At 43.3% G+C, this 23830-nt stretch overlaps 1 protein-coding gene across 4 annotated transcripts in view; it reads left to right on the forward strand.

The window, feature by feature from the left end:
* The window catches only part of LOC121271287 (cAMP-dependent protein kinase catalytic subunit alpha-like), a 157971-nt gene that overhangs the window by 48148 nt on the left and 85993 nt on the right, over nt 1–23830 (forward strand). Inside the window, exon 1 of one of the 4 annotated variants that reach the window (XM_041177166.1) lies at nt 9386–9804. The exons of the other annotated variants lie outside the window; for them this stretch is intronic. Within the exon in view, the coding sequence (XP_041033100.1) occupies nt 9783–9804 (22 nt within the window). The 5' untranslated portion in view covers nt 9386–9782. Of the gene's footprint in view, nt 1–9385; nt 9805–23830 lie in introns of those variants that run through there. 4 annotated transcript variants of the gene reach the window in all.

Consider the following 23830-nt stretch of genomic DNA (forward strand, 5'->3'; position numbering starts at 1 on the left):
TTTTGAGTTGGATCTGTTTGATGGCACTAACAGTAATCACTGCACGATTCTTAATCTCTGAGTGAAGTATAGTGCCATGTGATCTTTTGCACGGACCTGAGCAGCCATCCAAAAAATGACACCTTCGAATGTGCGGCACACTTTTAGTTCTGCATTGAAGTGTTAATCTGGATTATGTGCTCAAATTCAGAAGTAGGACTTGAACCCACAATCTTCTGACTTGATGACAGTGCTACCCACTAAGCTAGTTTAAGATCCTGGTTATGTCAATAAACTCTAAGCTTACCTGATCAATTTAATGTTTTATGTACTTGGGTGAACTGCACCACCTTTATCCTGGGTTATCAATTTGCATTTCTCAGTTCTTTTCTCTGGATTCTCTGGGAATATGGATGTGCTTGTTGCATGCTGCAGTTTTTATTTCTTTTGTTGTATTGCCTCGTTCGATGGCCCACCATTTTCTGAATGTGGATCTCGGCCCTCAAGTCTGCTATTAGCAATTTTGCCTTTTTGAGCAGGAGTAATCTCGGGAGGAGCAGAAACACCAGTATAGACCAACTGAGCTGAATGGCTTTCTGTGCTTTAACTGCTATGCATTAGTACCAAGAATTATTGTGATAGTGCTACTGAATCAAGCATAGCTTTGTGCTATGGCTGCCAAACCACTCAGGATAAATGGACGATATTAATCGGGACCAAAAATTCCACAGCTTAAAACAACACATCAGATTTATTTACAGTGTAAATAGTTATAAAATGAAGAATTAAATTAATACAAAACAACTGGAATATTTAGCCTAAAGTTCTTAAGAACCGTCACCAGCCCAACTTCAGTGACTAGAAAAGTATAGTCACTTGTAACAAAACAAAGTGCTGAGAATCAACAGAATTTTTTTGCCCTTGGTAACAGAATGTTGTTCTAAGCTGTCTCCCTTGTGTTGGGAATCTTCAGTCAAATGTGGCTGTCACCATCATGGAGCCTGTCTTCAGAATCTGGCAAGAACTGGAAATGCTTTTCTCCATTTATTTGAAGGACAAAAGCAGAGAGGGGCTTTAAGTCTATTACCAGGTAAAATACAATGGAGTAACTTTGCAGTCATCAGACAACTCCTGGCCCCTTTCAAGCGAAGCAGTCGACTTTAACACAAAAAATACTAAAAAGCAGTGTTTAAGTTTAACGTTGCTCAGTAGTGACATTTGTCTAAGAAATTTCTGATTCAGAATGTAAGGGCTGGTACCAACTTGATGTCCTCACCCCACTAACAATAGCAAAACACAAAATATGACATGGGCAACCTAATTAACAAGCCACCCCTTTTGGTGAAGAAAATACAGTCAGCTGCTTTTTATTGTTTGGATGAATGGCTCTGGAACTTTTACAGGCAATTGAACTGCACAGATTTCTTAACTGCATCTGTAAAAATGGAATTTAAAGGAAACTGTTTGGAACTGATTTTAACTCTGCATTTACATCTAACTAGCAGTTACTATTCATTGTAGATATCTATTGACATTCTGCCCATGTGGGGGACTCCCAAATCTCTCTTTCAGTAGTTGCCTCCACAAAGCACGGTTCCCTCTTTTATCCCTAACGCTAGAATTCTTTAGGCAGCCTCTGTCTGTCCCATACTTGATTTATAGTTTCATATTTGGAAAGCGTTCGTAGGTGAGAAACAAAAATCTTTTCTTGGGTCAATGATCTCCCCTTTCTCCTTTTGTTCTCTTTCATATAGCTTCACTGGTGAAATCGAACCTTATTGTACTTGCTCCAGATCTGAGTTTTTTTAAATTGGGACCTGAAAACTATGACACTCCTTATGTCTCAATCTTTCTTTCTACAGGCCTTTAAAAATGCACATGCCGCGTTATGTAGCCACTGACTTATCTTTACTGACCTTTTTAACTTCTAGAACTAAGGGGGTCACTGTTTAAAAATAAGGGGTCGCCCATTTAAAACCGAGATGAGATTAAATTTTTCCACTGAGGTCGTGAACCTTTGGACCTCTCATCCTGAAAAGGTGGTGGAAGCAGAGTCTTTGAATATTTTTAAAGCAGAGGTAGGTAGATTCTTGGTAAGCAAGGGGAGTGATAGGTTATCAGGGGTAGGTAGAGTGCAGGTTTCGGGTTACTATAATTAGCCATGATCTTATTAAATGGCGGAGCAGGCTTGTTTGCATGTATGTTCATATGTTCATAGGCCTTTTCTCTTGACGTAGGTTTTTATTTGGAGGTTCTAACAATGAAGAGGAGCTTTGACCCAAAAGTGTTGTGTAAATAATTGCTTCTGTAGTGTGTTCCTGACAGCAACAATGTTCTGAATTTGATTTAACACTGATGAAAACCTCATCCCCTCCCCCATGGCTCAGATTATCAAGTCGCAGAGCCATGCAGGAACTTTAAACAACTGAGCTGATTTGGGACTGTCTTGTCAGCCCTCTGAAATGGCATTGAATGTCCAGTGATGCCGTTGAGCAGCAACACTTATCACCAATTCTGATCATGTGGGATATTGGCCAAAACAATCACTATATTAGCATTCCACTGTACATGGTGAAACTGCTGGTAAGCTAAAGACCAGATTCTGTGTTAGTGTCAGCTGTGGCTCAATTGGTGGCACTCTTGCTTCTAACTCAGGAGGTTAAGGATTCAAGTCCCACTCTAGGACTTAAAAGTAAAAAAATCAAAAAAGTTGGCACTCCAGTGCAGCACTGAAAGAGTGCTGCACTGCTGGAGGTGCTGTTATCATCTTTCTGATGAAAGGTTTCGAGGTCCTATCTGGCACTATTTTGAAGAAGAGCAGGAGAGCTAAACCCAGTGTTCTGATCAACGTTTATCCTTCCAATCGGTTTCACAGAAACACATTATCTGGTCATTATCACATTGCTGTTTGTGTGAGCTTATTCTGCACAAATTGGTTGCCATGCCTCCTACATTACAAGAGTTCAAAAGTGCTTCATTGACTGTAAAACACTTCGGAATGTGCTGTGGCCTTTAAAGTTGCTATCTAAATGCAAGTCTTTGTCTTTTTCCCCTTGTGGTCTTGAGAGCTGGCGGAAAGGGTGGGGGGTGATGAGTTGCAAGCCAGATCTTTTATCTCGTTTAATTCCCTTCCTCTCGTAAAGGCATTGATTCATGTTGATGTAAAGCCCCGTGGTTACCAGCAACACTGTTTCTCGTGGGTTTATTCTTCATGAAAGAACCTGCCACCCACAGCAGAAGTTGTCAAACAGGAGTGGGAGCAGGAACCCAGGTGGGTTTCCACCCGACCACTTCCTCCTTCCCCCTAACCGGAGCATGCTGATGTCAACTGTAGTGCCTCATTCATAATTCTGGCTAAGATTAACTACCTTAACATAGAACCCTGGGACTTTCTCAGTTTGCCTCCATAACACACTTGGTGGTGGTGCTGCATTTAGCAACTGAGGCATTGAGGAAGTCAGGAAAATTAGAGGTGACCATTCAGCTGTCAGTTACTGAAACCCAAAGCCATCATTCTGCAGTAAGAAACTATTTTACTAAACAACTAATTTATTAATTAAAATTGTAAATTCTATGTTTGTGTGTGGTTTTATTTGTCCAATCAGACCATCTTGCTGGAACTTAACCTACACGGTGGAGGTCATTCATGAGCTTTAGAGAACACTGCAAGGAGTTTCTGTCTAAACAGGATGGTGCAGTTCAGAGGGCATGGATGATGTACATTATTCTTTTTAAGTAAACCTGATCTATTTTTCGAAATGGATTTGAGTTACTATGGAGAAATAACTAGAATTGTGGAACTCGAGGATTGTTGCCTTTGTGGCAGTTCAAAGTACGGATTTCCTTTATTCATTGAATTCCTCCCAAGTTTGAAGCATCATCTTATCAACCAAGCCTGTATAGAGCAGCAGCTTTATAGGAGCAAGCGTTGATGTGGCAGGGCTCCATCCACAGTGCTAAACAATTATTCAGTGCATTGTTATTGTTTCAGTTCCACTTGTGTCCTATGTAGAGTTGGTATCATGGCAAAATCCATGACCACCATGACTGTTACCGGAAATTTCATTTTGAAGTGGCAGAACTTCTGCATCGGTTGGCTTCACGGTGATGGCAAAACTGTAGATGGGCAATGGCGCTTCATCTAGATCCAATAATTCTACCACAGTTTGTCACTCCTCCCTTCACTGTCTCACTGACAGTGTCAGCTTGCTTGCCTTGAGTCAGCAGATTACTTGGGGCCCAAGTAGATAATCTAGGCTAACACGGTGCTGACAGAGTGCAACATTCGAGGTGCTTTTAGAATGAGACATTAACAGAAAGTCCCCCTTGTACTGAATCTATTCGGGTGGATGTTGAGTATATTTGAGACAGAGGCCAATGGATTTTGGGGTACTAAGGGAATTAAGGATAGTGCAGGAATATGGAGATGAGGTGGAAGATTAGCCATGCTTATTGAATGGCGGACTAGACTGGAACAGCTAAATGGCATATTCCTCCTATTTCTTGCCTTCAGCAATCTGGCCAATATTTGCCCTTCAACCACTGCCACTAAAACAAATGAACTAGTCAGTCATCTAATTGCTGTTTGGACTTTGCTGTGGACAAATTAGCTGTCACGCTTGCCTCCAAAACAACAATGATTATGCTTCAGAAGTAATTGTCGTTTAGGGAATAGTGCACTAGAAATGGTGCGACTTTGGATTTTGAACCACGAGATCCAATTGTAGTTGAGGCCAATGAGTGATTTTTCCATATTGAAATGGAGAAGAATTTCTAAAAGTGCCGATACCAATAACTGTTACAAACACTAGTTCCACAATTCTACCGTGTTCCGTTACTTTCTCAAGTGGAGGCAAGGTCATCCGTCTCCTTCTTGATCACATTTATCATGTTAATAGAGATTAATCGTGTGGTTCTGGGGGCAGGAAAACCTGCTGCTGATGAATATTCGCGAGTGTTTATTAAAGTCAGTAAATTGAGAATGCCTGAGGAGTGCTCGTCCTATTCTTCATGGCTTTCAGCTTACCAACAGTGCTTAATTACTGTGGAATCTAAATCTTTTGTTGGGTGCAGTTTCAGTTAGGATTCTTTTGTGTAGCAGCATAGAGTGGTTTGAGAAATGTCAGAGTGACGAGTTTGTGCCGTTAGATGTGTGGGTACTGTTTGTAGCAGTGGGAGTTATTTAATTTCAGAATCATGCAAAACAAGCAAGGTGGAAGAGCTGTACCATGTACTTAGTTGGTATAAGCTGCAGCAGCCCTGTCCTGCAGGACAACCCTCCAATCTATTTCACAAACTTGTGTCTTCACAAATTAACAGTCAGTCTGGTTTGAAGTTGAGAATCGGGATGTATGACCATCCAAAAAATGATGAATATTTTCGCCCCAGGCTTGCAGAGAGCTTCGTTAGACAGCCAGCTGCAGTTCAACATCATATTTATGCAATATCATAGGGTCTAAACATGTGTGAAACCGCAGTGATGCCTGGTACCAGTAATAGAATATGTATTGAACTACATTTAAGAGATTTGGAACTCTATTTTTGTAAGGATGTAGGTCAATCTGATTTAATTTGAAGTTGAAAATTTCATTTAAGAGTTTAACTTTAGTTTTGTAATCTTCTCCCAAGATCAGTTCGAGTGTCCCAGAACCAATAACACTGAACTCATGCCAATCACTGTTATAGATTTGAAGTTGTAAACCTCTCCACATATCCACTATTTCCACTTTAAGACCCTTCTTAAAACCCAATGCTCTTATCCTCCCCAATATCTCCTCCTTTGGTTTGACATTTATTTTTGTCTGATCATACCTCAATAGACCAATTGAGACAAATGGAGGATAAAAGTATACAATGTGCATCATTGGACCTGTAGAGTTTCCAATGATTTGCAAATAGAGTATGCCTGCTGCCTTTAAGCTGGACAAACATAATCTCTTTTACACCAGGGATTTCCTTTTTAGGTAAATGAGAACTTTATACATATTTGATGACATTGACACTCTCAAATATTGCGTGCTCCAAATCTGGACCCTAGGAAGGTTTATCAGATCTTTAAAAAAAAATAAGCATTTTTCAAATACTTTGAGGAATTGGTTTGTATAATATTATGGAAAGTCAGGAGCAGATAATCACACTGGCCCATTGTTTTAAACTCAGCCATTTAAAAGCAGATTGGAAAGGCATGGTTAATATTAAGTGAAATTTCCAGTTAAAATTCCAGAATTGTGTTTAACTAACTTGCTGGAGTTTTTTGAAGAAGTAACAGAAAAGGTCGATGAGGGTAATGTTGTTGATGATGTGTATATGGACTTTCAAAAGGCATTTAACACAATGCCGTACAACAGACTTGTGAGAAAAGTTATTGCTCGTGGAATAAAAGGGACAATAGCAACGTGGATACAAAATTGGCTGAAAAATAGGAAGCAGAGAGTAATTGTCAATGGATATTTTTTGGGCTGGAGGAAGATTTGTAGTGGGGTTCCCCAGGGATCGGTACTGGGACCCTTGCTTTTCCTGCTGTACATTAATAATCTAGATCTTGGTGTGCAGGGACAATTTCAAAGTTTACGTATGATGCAAAGCTTGGGAGCATTGTAAACTGCAAGGAGGAAAGTGTAGAACTTCAAAAGGACATAGACAAGTTGGTGGAGTGGGTGGGCAGATAGGTGGCAGATGAAGTTCATTGCAAAGAAGTGTGAGGTGATGCATTTTGGTAGGAAGAACATGGATAGACAACATGAAATAAGGGGTGAAACTTTGAAAGTGCAGGAGCAGAAAGACCTGGGTGTATATGTGCATAGATCTTTGAAGGAGACAGGACAGGTGGGGAGAGCAGTTAATATAGCATATAGTATCCTGGGCTTTATTAATTGGGGCATAGAGGACAAGAGCAGGGAGATTATGTTGAATTTATATAAGACATTCGTTAGACCTCAGCTGGACTATTGTGTACAGTTCTAGGTCCAATATTATAGGAAGGATATGAATACATTGGAGAGAGTGCAGAAGAGGTTTACAAGAATGGTTCCAAGGATGAGAAACTTCAGTTACGAAGATAGATAGGAGAGGTTGGGACTGTTCTCCTTGGGGAGAAGAAAGCTAAGAGTAGATTTGATAGAGATGCTCAAAATCATGAGGGGGCTGGACAGAGTAGATAGGGAGAAGCTGTTCCCGCTCGTAAAAGGATTAAGAACGAGAGGGCACAGATTTAAAGTGATTTGTAAAAGAAGCAAATGTGTCGTGAGAAAAATGTTTTTCACACAACGAGTGATTCAGTTCTGGAGTGTGGTGGAGATAGGTTCAATCGAGGCATTCAAGTGGGCATTAGGTGATTATTTGAATAGAAACAATGTGCAGGGTTATGGGGAAAGGGCAGGGCAGTGGCACTAAGTCATAATGCTCATTTGGAGAGATAGTGCAGACATGATGGGGCCGAATGGCCTCTTCCTGTGCCGTTAAGATTCTGTGGATACGTATTCCTGTATTAATAGAAGAACTTGGGGTTTTCCTGGATGCTGGCGTGACGTACAGCTGGTTACAGGTCTGTCACTAGCCATTGGAGCATTTAAAGTGATTAATTCATATAATGTTGAAGTGTACTGGCTCACTTTGGATAGGTATCACGAATTTCCTCAAAGTGGGAGGGAAGTTTCTACCAATTGACCACTGTAACTTTGGCATTTTGTGCACATGTTAGCACCAGTTAGCTAATGTTCCACTAAAGTTGTGGCAACTAATTAGGAGTGTCCCCAAGGAGGCAAGAGAGTCAGTCACTAGGCTAAGTTTTACTTGTGCATTAGTGTCCCCTCAGTTGTCTCCATGATAGTTGTGTACAGTTTAATACGTAATCTCTGTTTAGAGAGTGCTAACCAATGATATTGTATGAATGTGGTGTTGAACTGCAGCTGGCCATCTTTTGAAGCTCTCTGCAAGCCTGGGATGAAATTATTCATTTTTTTGGATGGTCATAGATCTGCATTCTTTTAACTTCACACCAGACTGACTTTTAATTTATTGGATCCAAATAATAACTTTCGATGGCCTTTATCTCTCCACTGTGCTGATTGTGGACTCTGACAAGGCTCTTGGAACCCTTGTGCAAGTGATGTACTTCATCACATAACAAACCAACTCATTAAGAATTCTCTTCATACAAAGATGATGGCTGATCTATTTTGCAGTGCGTTCAGATTATGCCAAAAATAGCTAGAAACTCGCTGCTGCTGTGATAAGTGTTGTGCACTTAAGTACCAGAGATATCTTTGAGGTTCTTCGATGCTTAGATAGTGATGAATGTTGGTGTTAAGGGAAAATGCTTTTCTGCATTTTTACACCAGTGTCAACATCATGCACCCAGTGGCACCAGTTAGATAGAGTAAAGCTCCCTCTGCACTGCCCCTTCAAACACTCCCAAGGCAGGTACTGCACAGGTTAAATACAACAATTTGAATTATATAGGGCTCTTCATGTCCCAAGGCGCTTCACAGGGGTGTTATATCGAGATTTTCCTCCAAGCCACATAAGGAGATAATAAGACAGGTGACCAAAAGAAAAGTTTAAAGGAGGAGGAGAGGATTACGGAGGGGAATCTCAGCACTTGGTGTCCAGGTAGCTGAAAATGCGACGAAGCTCTACCAATGGTGATGAAAATCAAAGATATGGATAAGGCTGGCATTGGAGGAGCACAGATCTCTGAAGTTTGAAGGGCTGGAGTAGGTCACAGAGACAGGGAAGGGTGGGGTCAAGGAGGGATTTGAAACCAAGGATGAGAATTTTAAAATTAAGGCTTTGTCAGGAAGGGAGGTAGGTCACAGAGCACATGGATGGTTGAATGGAACATAATGAAAGTTAGGGTCCAGGGCAACAGAGTTTTGGATCTCAGTTTAATGAAGGGTACAAGGTACAGAGTGAAGCTCTCTCTAAACTGTCCCATCAAACACTCCCAGGGCAGCTACAGCATAGGTTAAATACAGAGTACAGCTTACTGCCCTGGTAGAAAGTGTTGCAGTATGAGTTGATAGTCGCAGCATCTTATAATTCAAAGTTTTCTGTACCACAGGGATTGCAAAGGTGTTCTAGTATGAGAGCAAGTTCAGTTTTAAGGATGTTTTTGTTGAGTTCGAAAGCTGCTTCCTATCATGTGGGCTGAATGAATGCCCTTGTAGTAAGAGGTTTAACGGAGCTGGCTGTTACAAGACCACCCTTGCCCTTCCTTTTCGTTGCTTCAGACAGCCTACAGTGGCCGTGCAAAGCCAGGAAGTCCAGTGTAAATATAGTAACTCTATCTGTGTTGCCATGTGAATATCCAGCACAGCTTGTGGAGTGTAGAAGTTTGACGTCCTTGGGTGACTGTCACGTGAGCTGATTTGTGCTGCCCTGACTGCTGAAGGCAGGGGCCCCAGCGTTGTGACAGCTCCTCGTTGTCTTTGCTGAGCGTGTTATATTGGCCCTGATGTAGTGTCTCAGTATACTCTTAAGAGATGGTGCTAAACTATTTGCTGAAGTGCTGTTAACTGTTTCCTGGCTCCCCCTTTCACAGCCCAACTCGCTTGTTTTGGGAAAGTTTGAAGTGGCTGATCGCAGAACACTCTGACTGCAACTTGACTGCACTGATTTCCAGGTGTGATTTGTCGAGCGGGCACTCGAGCTGTGCACAAAACAATGTTTACACTATTGCGGCGTAAACTCTTGCAGCTCAGCCTTTGGGCAAGCTACAGAGCAGTCAGCTGGACACCATAGAGGAGCTGACAGTAGGGTACATCACTCACCACTCATTCCTAAAGGCAAGACAGGAAAGCAGGATGGCTGAAGACAGTTGGGATGGTAAGCAAGTGTGCAGCCGAGCAATCTGTCACACTGTTTTCCAATTGTTCACTCTTGGCATTTTCAGTTGATGTAACAGCGGTCTCTCAGATCATCTTGCTGACAGAGTTTTTGTATTTGTTTAAAAGAAACTTCTACAAATACTTGAGGGGTAAATGGCATTTTAAGTTCCTATACAGACCATGCGGATCAATCTTTCCTGAGGTTGGTGGTTTCTCAGCCTGCTATTTAAAATCACTGGACTCGCTAAGACTGAACTGCCCTATATGTGATGGTGCCAATCTGTTTCAGCTCATACTTAATGTTGAAATGTACCAAATCTGAGGGGCCGGTAATTACTTTAATCCCACCGGGTGCTTGTGTGCGTAAGTTTATGGAGTAGTGAAGAACAACAGGCAGTGGTTAGTGAAAGAGGTTTCGCAAACTTGTTGTGTTCTGTGCCAGTTCCTCCGCATACTGAAGGATCTACGCAAAAGCGGGATGTAATTTATAAACTAAATCATCCTTGTGTGGCATTTCATGCCAATGTATCCAGGTTACCTCTTGCTTTTTAAAAATTCCCTTTTTATTTTTAAATTAAATCTGGTGAGTATTGAGTTATGTGAGACATTGTACAATATTCAGTGAGTGTATCTGAATGTCTGAGCCTGTTACCCTCACTGAGTGGATTAGTAGCGTAGGACATGCGTGCAAATGTATCCGTGTTCCATCAATTCATTGAAGGGTTAACATGTTCTTATAATTCCAATTTCAGGACCTGTAAACCCAAGCATATTCTGGGAGTTGTAAGCATTTCTGTTGAATCTGAAGGTTTACTTGCTTTTTGCAGCTGAAATCTATAGGGCCTGGTGTTGGCAATGCTTAGTTCTGGAGTGTCTACTTGAGAGTTTGGCAATCATGTTCCAGAGGAAAGATTTTCATGGCAGCCATTTGGCTCCGGATCAACTGTTAGTTTAAAAACCCCATCTTTGTGAAAAGCTTACAGGTTACCTGTGTTTGATGGCATTGACTTATTGCAGCATAGAAGGAGACCATTCAGCTATTGAGTTCATGCTGGCTCTCTGTTGATCAATCCAATCAGTCCCATTCCTACGCTGTGTCCCTGTAGCTCTGCAAGTTCACTTCCCTCAAGTGGACATCCAATTCCCTTTTGAAACCATTGACTATCTTAGCTTCCACTACCTTTGTAGGCAGACAATTCCAGGTCATTACCACTTGCTGCATGACAAAGTTCTTCCTCACATTCCCCCTCTATCTCTTGCCCAAAACTGTAAATCTACATTCTCCCAGCCCTTGATTATCAGCTAATGGGACCGACTTTTCTTTATCTACCTTATCTAAACCTGTCATAATCTTGTACACCCTTAGCAAATCTTCTCTCAACTTCCTTTCCTTCAAGGGAAGCAACTCCAGCTTCTCCAGCCTAATCTTGTAGTTTAAAATCCCTCATCCCTGGAACCATTCTAGTAAATCTCCTCTGCACCGTCTCATGGACTCTCATTAGTATGATGCCACAGATATTTTCCCCATGACCGATTGTTATGACCAGGTGAGAAGGGGTGAACTGGCTCCCCTCTATTCAGCCTCCTTGGTTGGTCATAACAAAGATTTAAGATTCTCTTACGAGGATATGCCTTTTCCAAATCAGAATGTATTTAACTATTTAATTTATTAACAATGTATTTAACTATTTATTGGAGCCAATCAAAAAGGTTTCCTTGAGTCAAAGAGCAAATTTATTAACCACTAAACCCACGAAGTATAATAAAAATGTGACGTCAAGCATTCGGCCCTCATGCAGCCATTAGGGCCAATGCACAGACAACGTGTGTGTGCGCAGATGTGCACGCAAGTATCAGAAGTAAGGGGAGTTAGAGTCCAGTAAAAAAGATAAAGAATATAAGGTCCTTTGTCATCTTTGAGGCGTAGATTTTAAACATGGCAGCCGATTTAGGCTAGCTGGTTCCTTCGATATTGTCCAATGTAGAACGTGTTGCAATTATTACAAGATCTCGCTTTGCTGGTAGCTTTCTGGTAGAGTTGACTTTTCGAACCAGGCGATACTCTTATTCCAAAATAGAAAAAGGGGAGAGAACCACCCTCAGCTTGTTTCCTCTATTGAAGACTTTCTTGACAACATCTGTTTCACTTGCAGTCTCTCTCTCTGTAGTGGCTGGCAGCCTTGCCTTGAAATACTTAACTATTGCATAATTACAAGAGTTTTGGATATATTTGTCTCTGGCAGCCATTGTTTCAATATCCAGTACTTTGCATTTTTAATGTCTGTTCCTCAGAGTTATGTGCTTCAATGGTTGTCTGGATTTTAGCAAATGTCTCTCTCTTCACACTCCCCTGAGAGTGATTTGTTGTTTTCTCATCTTCACCTTGGAATGTGACCTTGCCTTTTTCAGCAGCTTGCTCTGTTTCAGTTCAAATTGTAAAATTTCCAGTCAGTTGAAAATTGAAAAGTCATATTTTCAAAAATAAAGGGCATCTTTATTGGCATCTTGACACCTCCCCATCACAAAGAAATGAAATGAAAAGCACAAAACAAAAAGAAATACATTCACTTCCTTAGCCTTGGTCTGGATTATCCCATCAGTTCTAACTGGGTCTCTTTAAATTCTGGACAGGACGTCCACAATCACATTCAATTTCCCTGCAATGTAGGTGATTTTTTAGGTGATAAGGTTGGGAAAAAAATCCAACAGAATAACCTTGTATTCTGAGCTTTGAAATTCTCCACAAAGGTCAAAGGGTTGTGGTCAGTATAGACCTCGGTCTCTTTGTATCCATTTTGGACATATATCTCAGTGTTTGAGAGCTAGTAATGAAGCCTGGGTTTATTTTTCTACTGTGGAATACCATTTCTGATGTTTGTTCAGTTTTTTGGAAATGTATCTGATTGTCTCTATTCCTGATTCATCCTCCTGATGGAGGACAGCCCTACCCCGAGGTCACTAGTATTGATGGCTACTTTAAATGCTTGATTAAAGCTCTGTGTTTTGAAAGCTAGCTGGCATTTCTCGGTCCATACTACTTTTGCCTTTCTCTGTAGTAGGTCTGTCAGCAGGGCAGCTACAATGCTGAAGTTTGGGATAAACTTGCAGTAGAAACCACACATCCCTAAAAATCTAATTTCCTGTTTTGTTGTGGGAGTGGGTAACTGTATTACTGTTGTACCTTTGAGGCTCAACTTGCCCTTGACACACCATCTGTCCTAGGTAGGTTATCTCAGCCTTAGCGTGCTCACTCTGAGTGAGATTGACCACTAGGCCAGCTGACTATAATTTCTGGAAGAGGGCTTCTAGTTGCTCTAAGTGAGTTTCCCAGGTGTCACTGTACACTAGGAGTCATCTAGGTGACACTACACAATTGGATAAGCCCACCACTATCTGGTTCATCAGCCTTTGAAAGGTGGCTGGGGCATTTTTAAGTCCAAATGGCATGACTCAACACTCGGTCACTAGGTGGAGATTTCTTTCGCATGGACGGTCAAGGGAACCTGTCAAAATCCCTTGAGTAAATCTATCTTTGTGATGTAGGCTGTGTTACCTATCCAATTATGCAGTCTTCCAGGGTGACTCTGGTCAACTTGCGGCAGTCAATACAGAATTTTGTGGAGCTGTCTGGCTTGGGCATGAACACAACTGGGGAGCTCCAGCTACCGCTGCTAGGCCCAATTAGTTGGTGCTCAAGCATAACCTCCCAAATCACCTCCCAAAGGCCAGTTTCTCTAGACCTAGATGATAGGGACATTGCTTTGTAGGAGGGACCTTTCCCACATGCACATCATGTAGCGCTGAAGTGGTGCAGCCTGGTTTGTCTCTACAGATGCTTTTAAATGCAGTGAGCAGCCTTGTCAGGTCTCCTTGCTGTTCTGAATTTAGGCGGTGTCCAATTTCACTAGAATTCCTGTGTTTGCTTCCAGACAGGAGGTCCAATGTGGACCTCACCCATGTCTTCCTCCAATTCAGCTTCACTGTGCCTCTCTAGGTCTGTTGTTAATGGACTGATCATTACGTGCTAGTCCACTTCTTGGCTGTGATATTGTCTTATCATGTTGACATGACACAGCCTTTGCTTTTTCTTGTGATCTGGGGTGTCAGTTAGGTGGTTTACCTCCCCAAGATTCTTAGCTACTCTGAACAGGCCACTGAACCAGGCTTTTAGGGGTTCACCCAGTATTGGTAGGAGCACTAGCATGTCGTCCCCTGGCTGAAAGGTTCAGCATGTTTGTCAACAGACTCTCTTGGGTCATTCCTGGAACACAGTTACGTAGTCTATGACAGGGAGACTGCCTCCTTCTGTTCTAAAATTGTCTCCATGATTAGTTTCAGAGGACCTCTCCCTGGTGTCCATAAACCAATTCAAACAGAGTAAAACCAGTGTACTCATTGGATGGGTCTCTGGTAGCAAACAGAAGGAAACCTAGTCCTTTACCCAATCATGAGGGTACTTGTGGCAGAATGCCGTGATCATTGCTTTTAGAGCCTGGTGGTACTGTTCTAGCACGCCCTGTGATTGCAGATGATATGCTGAGAACTTAGGCTGGGGCACACTTAGGCCCTTGACCTCCTGGAATACTCGTGACATCACATTTGAGCCCTGATCTGACTGGATCTCAGTGGGCAGTCCATACCAGCTAATTGTGTTAATTCCCCCACCACTATTTTAGCAAATATTGTTCTCAGGGGAACAGCCCTGGGAAGCAGGTAGCCACACCCTTGATACACTGGTAGCCCCCTTTGGTTTTGGGCAGGGGCCCCACACAGTTCAATAGCACCTTGCTGAATGGTTTCCCAAAAGCTGGCACGAGAATCGTGGGTGCAGGTTTTATTGTAGGCTGGGTTTTCCCACAACCTGGTAGGTGTGGCAGGTTCTGCAAAACCTTACTACATCACTATGGAGTTGTGGCCAGTAAAAATGCTGGCTTATGCGGGCTTGGGTTTTTCATGTGCCAACATGCCCAGCCATCAGAATTTCATGTGCTAGCCTTAATGTTTCCCCGTGGTATCTCAGTGGCACCACTACCTGGTAGAGCACTGTCTACTCCTTATTTGTAGGTCTGTGAGGAGGGTATCCACTTCCTCATCACCTAATATTTAATGTAGTAGCATTCAAGGACTGCCTCTTCCTTAGCTTCAGTTTGGGCAGCCTGAGCTAACTTTTTAAACAACGGGTCAGCTTGCTGAGCCTCAACCAAGGAAGACCTACTTATTATTTCCTTAAGGTCTTCTAGTCTCCCAAGAAAGTTCTCAGATAACCAGACAGTTGGGTCATCTGTCTGCAGTACCACTTCAGCCTACTTAGAGTTTGTCTGGCCATTGACTGGGTTACCACACGGAAAATGCCAGGCACTTTCTCTTGCAGCGGTTCTGTCTCCTTGACCTCAGTTGGCTCCTCTGAGACTACTGGGGAAGCTATCACTTTTGATCCCACCAGGTCATTACCAAGGAGCAAGTCAACCCTGTCCACGGGAAATTGGGGATCACTGGTCCTGACGCAAGGTTGCACTCCAGGTGCACCTGGTATAAGGGGATGGGCATGTACCCTCCTTCAAAACGCTTTAACGACACCTTGGCACTCACTGCATTCTCTGGTGGAAAGGTCATGCCTTTTCCCAGCAGTAGAGTTTGGCTGGCCTCAGTATTCACCTTGCTCTGAGGAAATGTGGTCATTCTTCCTTCTGATACAAAATCCTTGTAACTCTTGGGGATTTTTTAAAAACTCACCTGCACTTTCAGTAGTAGTCTACAGGAATTTTCTGCTGCAGTCAGAGCCATAGCCTGGTCTGCTATTCTCTATGACTCCCATTTTCTGCATGGGTTTTGTGTTGCCCAGTGAATCCCATGGGTTTTTCCTGTAACCTCCAGTATTCAACATGGAGGTGTCCTGCCTTGTGGCAGTTAAAACACACAGGCTTCTTGGCCTTACTCCTCTTCTCAGCACCATCCTTTCTGGCCTGAGGAGGGCTCCCTGTATTTCCAGCCATCCCAACTCTCCCATGGATGTTCAGTTTCCTACCACTCTCCCACCTTCTATCCTTCTCAGATGGTTGGGGGTGACTAGAGAAGGGTTTCCTTTGGGATGATGTAGACAGGCTCATCATCATCAGCCAGGGTTGCTGCCTATCTGGTCCCTGCTACTCTGTTCTTCAAATTGAGTTCTTATCGGAAAGGGTATGGCGGTTTTGAATTCCTCAAGGAAAATTATTTCATGAAGGTTTTCCTAGGTGGCCTCAGTTTTAAGCGCCCGTACCCATTAGTCAAAAGCGAGCTGCTTAAGCCATTCAAATTCCAGGTATGTCTGGTCAGGCCTTTTCTTGAGGGTATGGAATTTCTGACAATGCCTCTGGCACTAACTAGAGCGCACTTAAAATGGCCCTTTTTGTTGCCTGATTATAGCTTGTTGCACTTTCCTCAGGCAAGAGGGAGTAAACTTCATGGGCTTTTCCTGTCAGCTTACTCTGCAAAGGCAAAGTGTTGGGCTGGCCACTTTAACCTTCTGAAAGAGATAAGGAAGGCATCCACCTCTTTTTCATCAAACTTGGGGATTAAATGGGCAAACTTGAATATCTCAGCCCCTAAGTTTGAACTTGGGGTGGTTCCTTCGCCAGGGTCTTTTTAGTGGGCACGGTGGGTTCCTTTCTTCTCAGCTCAAGCTCCCTTTCCTGGAATTCTGTTTCCTCCTTTCATTCCTGCCTGCATCTCTTTTTCTCTTAAATTCCAGTTCAAATTTCAGCTGCATCAATTTTAATTTCTCTGGCGCTAATTTATCTGTTTGTGCCCTCAATTTCTCCTCCCACCCCTCCCCCAGATGTTTTGCCACCCATTTTAAAATTTCCGTTTTTCTGGCTTTTGGGTGGAACGCCACCTCTAAGTGCCTAGTTACACATTTTAATTCTTCCAAGGACAGTGCCCTTAACTTCTCGCCAGTTATCTCATCCTGTTCTATGAAAGCAGATCACTACCTTGCTTAGTTCCGCCTCTCCAAACTCCCATAACTTGCTTTCCTTCTCCCACTGTTGAGCCTTCCAACCATTCCTTTGCCACACCATCAGAATTTTCAGCTTCCTAGGCCCTGTCCACTGGAACTCCCACCCTAAAACGCTCCACCTTTCCAAATTCTCTTCTTTTAAAAACCCTTTCAAAATCCATCCTTACTCCTGAGCCTTTAACCATCCCTCCGAATTTCCCCTGGCATTTCCATTCTTCTACTACTCTGTAAAGTGTCTTTGTAAGGCTACAGCCTGCCAACTTAATGGACTCCACTTTTTCCCTGATCACATACACTGGTCAGGCAATGAAAGGACTGATCATACCAAAGCTGTGGCACTAGCAAGAGGCCAGAACAATTTTCGTGCTCAGGCCTCATTTGAATCTGTTCCCTGAGCTGAAATGCTCAAAAGGTGCTAACAGACGGCTTGCCAGTACAGGGGTCAGGGTCAGTAAATCCAGCAGCTCCTCGCATAGTGTCTAGCTGAAAGTCAAATAATAAAGATGAGGGGAGGCTGGGTAAGAATTGAGGGGTTGGACCAGTGAGTGGCTGGCAGCAGGTGAGATCATTTTTGCATATGCTGCTCTGGACTGCACAAAAATCAGTGGGACCTATTTCAGAGCAGGCTGTCCTTTTAAGGACCATTGGATAAGCTGCAGTATGGCTAGTGGGAGCATACGCACCACACTTCTAGGCGACATGAAAACTACTTCATGAGCCCGACAGTCATTGTAGAACAGTCAAACAAGGCACCACTCCATTCCCTACAGAAGCTCTGACCACTTATTTCAGGGTCTGCACTGAAAATTCAGTTAGGCGACCGGTGGGTGGTAGGATTTTTTTTTTAAATTTGTCTGCCTACTTTTCAACTTTCAGGGTGGTAGGGAGATGAATATCACCCCTGTATTATTTCTCTCTGGTCAGGAATCTGCTCAATAACTAGAAGGAATTCAGCATGAGTTCTATAAGCTGCCAGTGCAAAACAAGGTTGACCTTAACCTCCAAGCACTGTTGTGTGGTAAAGGTGAAGACCAATACCAGTGGTGCAGTATATAAAGCAGGGCAAGAATCTGTCCCTTAATGTACCATAAATATTTGCAGGCTATTGGAACTGCCAACGAGCATCTCCCATCTTTCAATATGAACAAGACCCAGCCTCCAGAATAGAGGCTGCACTTGGAAGCTGTAAGTTACTGAACGTGGATCAAGCTGGACTTGGGCTTTATTCCAAAAGTACAGGAAACAGAGGCTCTGCTCCAAGTTTCACTGTGAGGGAGTATTACCCCTAGACAATCTACTGGTTGAAGAGGCTGTTGCACAACTTTCCTCTCTCTATCCTAACACACATGGGCTTAAATTTTATGGCTCCCACCAGTTTTATTTTTCAGCACAGGGGAGCAGGCAGAGCTAGAAACTGGCTTGGGGTTGCACTGTGCCAGCCATTTCTCAGTCCTGATCCGAATCAGGAACAGTCATCAAATCCTGGCTATTGTTCACAAAGGTGTGCGTGTGAATCTGCCATGTACAGGGTTAAGTTTGCTAATTTTCTTTGAGAACTATGACTGCTCTAAGCCACGGGGGTTTATGAAAAATCACAGGGCCTTGTAATTTGAAACTCGTATTTAAATTGATGTTGTTAATTGTACCAGTCATCAGTGGGAGTGGAATGTCCAGCAAGTCTTTGGGTTTGCAGGCAGCACTGAGGTGACCTTTTTCTCCTCCCCACCAGCCCCCCAACCTTGTGAAATTCCTTAGGATATTTCAGCAATAACTTGCATTTATATAAGCGCCAATAACACAGGGCACTTCACTATATAAAGAAATAAAAGTATTTATGTCTCATCAAACACATTTGACATCGAACTAAAAAGGAGATAATAGAGCAGGTGATCAAAGGTAATCAGATGTCGCTTTTAAGAAGCGTCTTAGAGGAAAGAGAGGCGGAGACAATTCGGGAGAGAATTCCAAATGTTAGGCGTAGATGGCTGAAGGTACGGATGCCAGTGGTGGAGTGTAGTCTGGGATATGCAGAAGGCCAGAGCTGGAGGAATGCAGAGATTTCGGAGGGTTGTAGGGATGGTAAATTTTAAAACCGACTCAATACTGGAGCGGGATTCAATTTAGGCCAGTGAGCACTGGGGTCTTTACCATGTTAACACCAGTAAGTATGTACAAGTAGTTATTTGTTATAAATACTTTGTAGTTATGTCATAGCCTGTTCACTTGACCCAGCCTACTGCATCTTGTGATCAGCACTAACATACAGTGCAAGAAATGAACAGATCCAGAGGCCATACTGATTTCAGAGTTTCTGGGGAGTGAAAAGCTGCAAATACTTATAATTTTATTTCTTTATATAGTATCATCCAAACAGCATGGGATATGAGCCCAACTTGTTTCTGTGAAACTGAAATTTAGTGCACTGATAAATATGATTTTTGCGATATCAAAGAAGGATGGCACGACACTTTGTACTACAAATCTCCAGGACCTGCAGAACACCAGTTTTTTTTTATTCATTCAAAGGATATGGGCTTCGCTGGCTAGGCCAACATTTATTGCCCATCCCCAACTGTCCTCGAGAAGGTGAGCTGCCTTCCTGAACTGCTGCAGTCCATCTGGTATAGGTATGCCCACGATGCTGTAAGGGAGGGAGTTCCAGGATTTTGCTCCAATGACAGTGAAGGAACGGCGATATATTTCCAAGTCAGGATGGTGAGTGACTTGGAGGGGAACTTCCAGGTGGCAGTGTTCCCATCTATCTGCCGCCCTTGTCCTTCTAGATGGTAGCGATCATGGGTTTGGAAGGTGCTCTCTAAGGTGCCTTGGTGAATTCCTGCAGTGCATCTTGTAGATGGTACACACTGCTACTACTGTGTGTCAGTGGTGGAGGGAGTGAATGTTTGTGTATGTGGTGCCAATCAAGCAGGCTGCTTTGTCCTGGATGGTGTTGAGCTTCTTCGAGTGTTGTGGGAGCTGCACTCATCCAGGCAAGTGGGGAGTATTCCATCACACTCTTGACTTGTGCCTTGTAAATGGGTAACAGGCTTTAGGGTGTCAGGAGGTGAATTACTCATCACACAATTCCTAGCCTCTGACTTCTTCTTGCAGCCACAGTAAACATATGGCTAATCCAGTTTAGTTTCTGGTCAATGATAACCCCCCACCAGGATGTTGATAGTGGGGGATTCAGTGATAGAAATGCCATTGAAAGTCATAGGGCGATGGTTAGATTCTCTCATGGACAGATGCATCTGTGTCAGGCAGGTTAGTGAGGATGAGGTCAAGTATGTTTTTCCCTCTTGTTGGTTCTCCCACCACCTGCCGCAGACCTAGACTAGCAACTATATCCTCTAGGACGTGGCCAGTTCAGTTCGTAGTGGTGCTACTGAGCCACTCTTGGTAATGGACATTGAAGTCCCCCCACCCAGAGTACATTCTGCACCCTTACTACCTTCAGTGCTTCCTCCAAGTGATGTTCAAATTGAGGAGCACTGATTCATCAGCTGAGGGAGGGCGGTACAGGGTTATCAGCAGGCGGTTTCCTTACCCATGTTTGACTTGATGTCATGACACTTCATTGAGGACTCCCAGCGCAACTCCTTCCCGACTGTACACCACTGTGCGGCCACCTCTGCTGTGTCTGTCCTGCCAGTGGGACAGGACATACCCAGAGATGATGATGGTGGTGTCTGGGGCATTATCTGTAAGATATGGTTCCGTGAGGATGACTATTTACAAGGTGCACCGCAGCTACTCAACAAGGCTTCTTCAACACTTCCTTCCAAACCTACAACCTCTTCTGCCCAGAAGGACAAGGGCAGCAGGTGTATGGGAACGCCACCACCTGCAAGTTCCTGCCCAAGTCATGCACCATCCTGACTTGGATATGTAACCCCATTCCTTCATTGGCACGGCGTCAAAATCTTGGAACTTCCTTCCTAGTAGCATTGTGGGTGGACTTTCACCAGCTGGACTGCAGCAGTTCAAGAAGACAGCTCAACCACCTTCTTGCGAGCAATTGCAGATGTGCAACAAATGCTGACCTTACCAGCGACACACACATCCCAATAATAAATCTAAAAAATCACATTGCTAGCCAGAACAGTTCCATTGTTGTCCTTAAATTGCACAAACTTGGGAGCAACCAGCACACTCGGGTGGGGTGGGGGAAGAAAATTCTCACTTGTGCAAAACTGAATCAAACAAAGACTGTGGTTGTTCACAAGAACAGAACATAAGATGCAGGAGCAGGCAACTTGGCCCCTGGAGCCTCCTCTGCCAAGATCATGGCTGATCTGATTTATGGCCTTAACTCCACTTTCCTGCCTGCCTCCCCCAACCCCCGATAACCCTCGACTCTGTTATAGATGAAAACCATTGCGCGGCCTTGAATACATTCAATGACCTAACCTCCACTAGAGGGAATATCCTCTCAGCATCTACCCCTCTGAATCTTATATGGTCCAGTCAGATCACCTCTCATTCTCCTAAACTGCAATGAGTATAGGCCGAACATGTTCAGCTTTCCTCATAGGACAACCGCTTTACCTCAGCAATCAGCCTAGTGAACCTACTCTAAACTGCCTCCAATGCAACCAAATCCTCTTTGATTTAGGGGTCCAAAACTGTTCACAGTACTCTTAAGTCCGGTCTCACCAATGCCCTGTACAATTGTAACACCCTAGTTTTGCATTCATCCTCTTCGCAATCAAAGTCAAATACGATTATTTTCTCTTGCCTAGCACACTGATTCTGTGAAAAATGTGGTTCACAGTGTGACCAGAACATGAACCAGTCTGGGCTTTAATCAGCACATCGACACCTTTACCCTCCTCCACATTAACCCTTGGTTTACACTTCTGCAGGTATCAGCAGATTTAAAGGCCAAACCAGTGTACAGATATTGAGTCATTTTAATAGCAGAACTCTTTCAAAACACCAGTTTTCTGACTCAGTATTGCAAGTGCTACTACTGAGCTCGTCTGACAGGATGGACTTGAGCAATGCCTGTCATCTAAACCGTATTTTGGATCACCAGCGCACCCTTCCCCACCCACATGCCAATCTGTCACCATTTTGACGCATTTCCAGCTTAATTTTGAAAGCACACTTAAATGAGAGACCCTGAATCACAAAAGATAAAAGACAGAATATTTTATTCCATTGAGGAAGATGAGGGCCACTAATCTGAAAACAGTGGTGAATATCTCAAAAACAAGGGCAGGTTACACTGATCAGTTGTGCAAGCCTCCCCTGATGAAAGTTCCCAAGCAAAAGAAAACACAACTGTCCTCAAGTTAGCATCGCTAGTGTCACTTTGGCACTGGTCTGTACAAGTGCCAAATAGAATGTAAGACGAACCAGGGGACATATTTATGAATAAGAGGTCTATCTTTTAAGACAGAGATGAGAACCATTTTTTTCTCTCAAATGGTTATTAGTGTGTGGAATTCTCTTCCTCAGAAAGCAGTGGAGGCTGGGTCGGTAGACTTTGACAGATTTTTGATAGACAAGGGAGTCAAGGGTTATGGTGGGGGGCAGACAGCAAAGTGGAGTTGAGATCACAACCGGTTCAGCCATGATCTTATTGAATGGGGGAGCAGGCTCAAAGGGCTGAATAGCCTACTCCTTCCCCTAAGTCCTAAGCCTCTTGAAGACCCACATCACACCTAGTTTGCAAGCTCTGCACAAGGAGACTCTGGGGCTATTTATTCCTATTAGAATGCACAGTGATTCAGGTATTCTCTGCCTCTCCTTCTGGTTTAGACGAGTAGCCCCAAAAATGGCCACTGCTGGGAAGTCAAAATTACCCTTGTACCTTACAGGAAGTATTTACTGGGAGGACCACAAAAGCCATGGCAGGTAAATAAAGGATCCCTGAAATATTCTATCCCCTGCTTATGGGACCAGATAACTCTGAGACAATTTAATTGGAGTGCTCCCCATTAGCACCCTAAGCATTGGTATAGTCTCCAGCAGTTCCCATGCATTGGTGACCCATATGGAGGAGGTCCACTTCCTTCAATTGTTGCAGAACAAATGTCACTTGAAAAGCATGGATCTTGAAACTAACATCTTGGGGTTGGGGGAGGGTGGGAGGCAGGATGCGGGTTAATCAGTATTACAGTCCAGACAGCTTCCCAACATTTTAATCTGCTGGTTGGAAAGAGAAGCTTCCATTTGGCAGCAACATGAGTAGATCATGTCACATGTAAAGCAAAACCTCAACCTTTTATATGTCCCTGGAGTAGAGTTAGCATGCTCATTTTTAACAGTTGATCCCTAAGCACATTACATCACACGCTGAACAATATATGGAATGTCCATCATTTTCCTCCATCAGTTCCAAAAGTGGATTGACACAGCAGCTTTAATGTAGTAAAACATCCTAAGGTGCTCTTTTATCAAACAAGATTCGATATTGAGCCACATAAGGAGATACAAGGACAGATGACCAGAAGCTTGGGTCAAAGAAGTAGGTTTTAAGAAGCACCTTAAAGGAGGTAAGAGAGGCAGATTGTTTTAGGGAGGGAATTTTATAACTTGGGAACATGACCGCCAATGGTGGAGCACTGAAAACCAGACCTGCTGAAAAGGCCAGAATTGGAGGAGCGCATATTTCTGCGGGTTGTTGGGCTGGAGGGGTTTAGAGGTGGGAAGGGGCAAGGCCATGGAGGAATTTGAAAGCAAGGATGAAAATTTTAAAATAGAGGCATTGCTTAGCAGTATAGATCTGCAAGCACAGCAGTGATGCACGGACTGCTAGGAGTGTGTTGGTATAGTAAAGTTTAGAGGTAATACAGACATGGATGCCTGGTTGGTTTCAACACCAAATGAGCTGAAACAGGGGTGGAATCGTACAATGTTACAGAGGTGAAAGTAGGCAGTCTTAGTTGCTATTCTCTAGAAAGCCAGTTGGTGAAGGTTGGAACTGGAGCCAATCTTTTATATTTATTTATGGAGTTATATATTACAAGCATTCACCTCCTAACCCAACAACCAAAATTTCAGGTTGCCTATTTAT

This window comes from Carcharodon carcharias, chromosome 30 (assembly GCF_017639515.1).
Source record: "Carcharodon carcharias isolate sCarCar2 chromosome 30, sCarCar2.pri, whole genome shotgun sequence".
NCBI lineage: Eukaryota > Metazoa > Chordata > Chondrichthyes > Lamniformes > Lamnidae > Carcharodon > Carcharodon carcharias.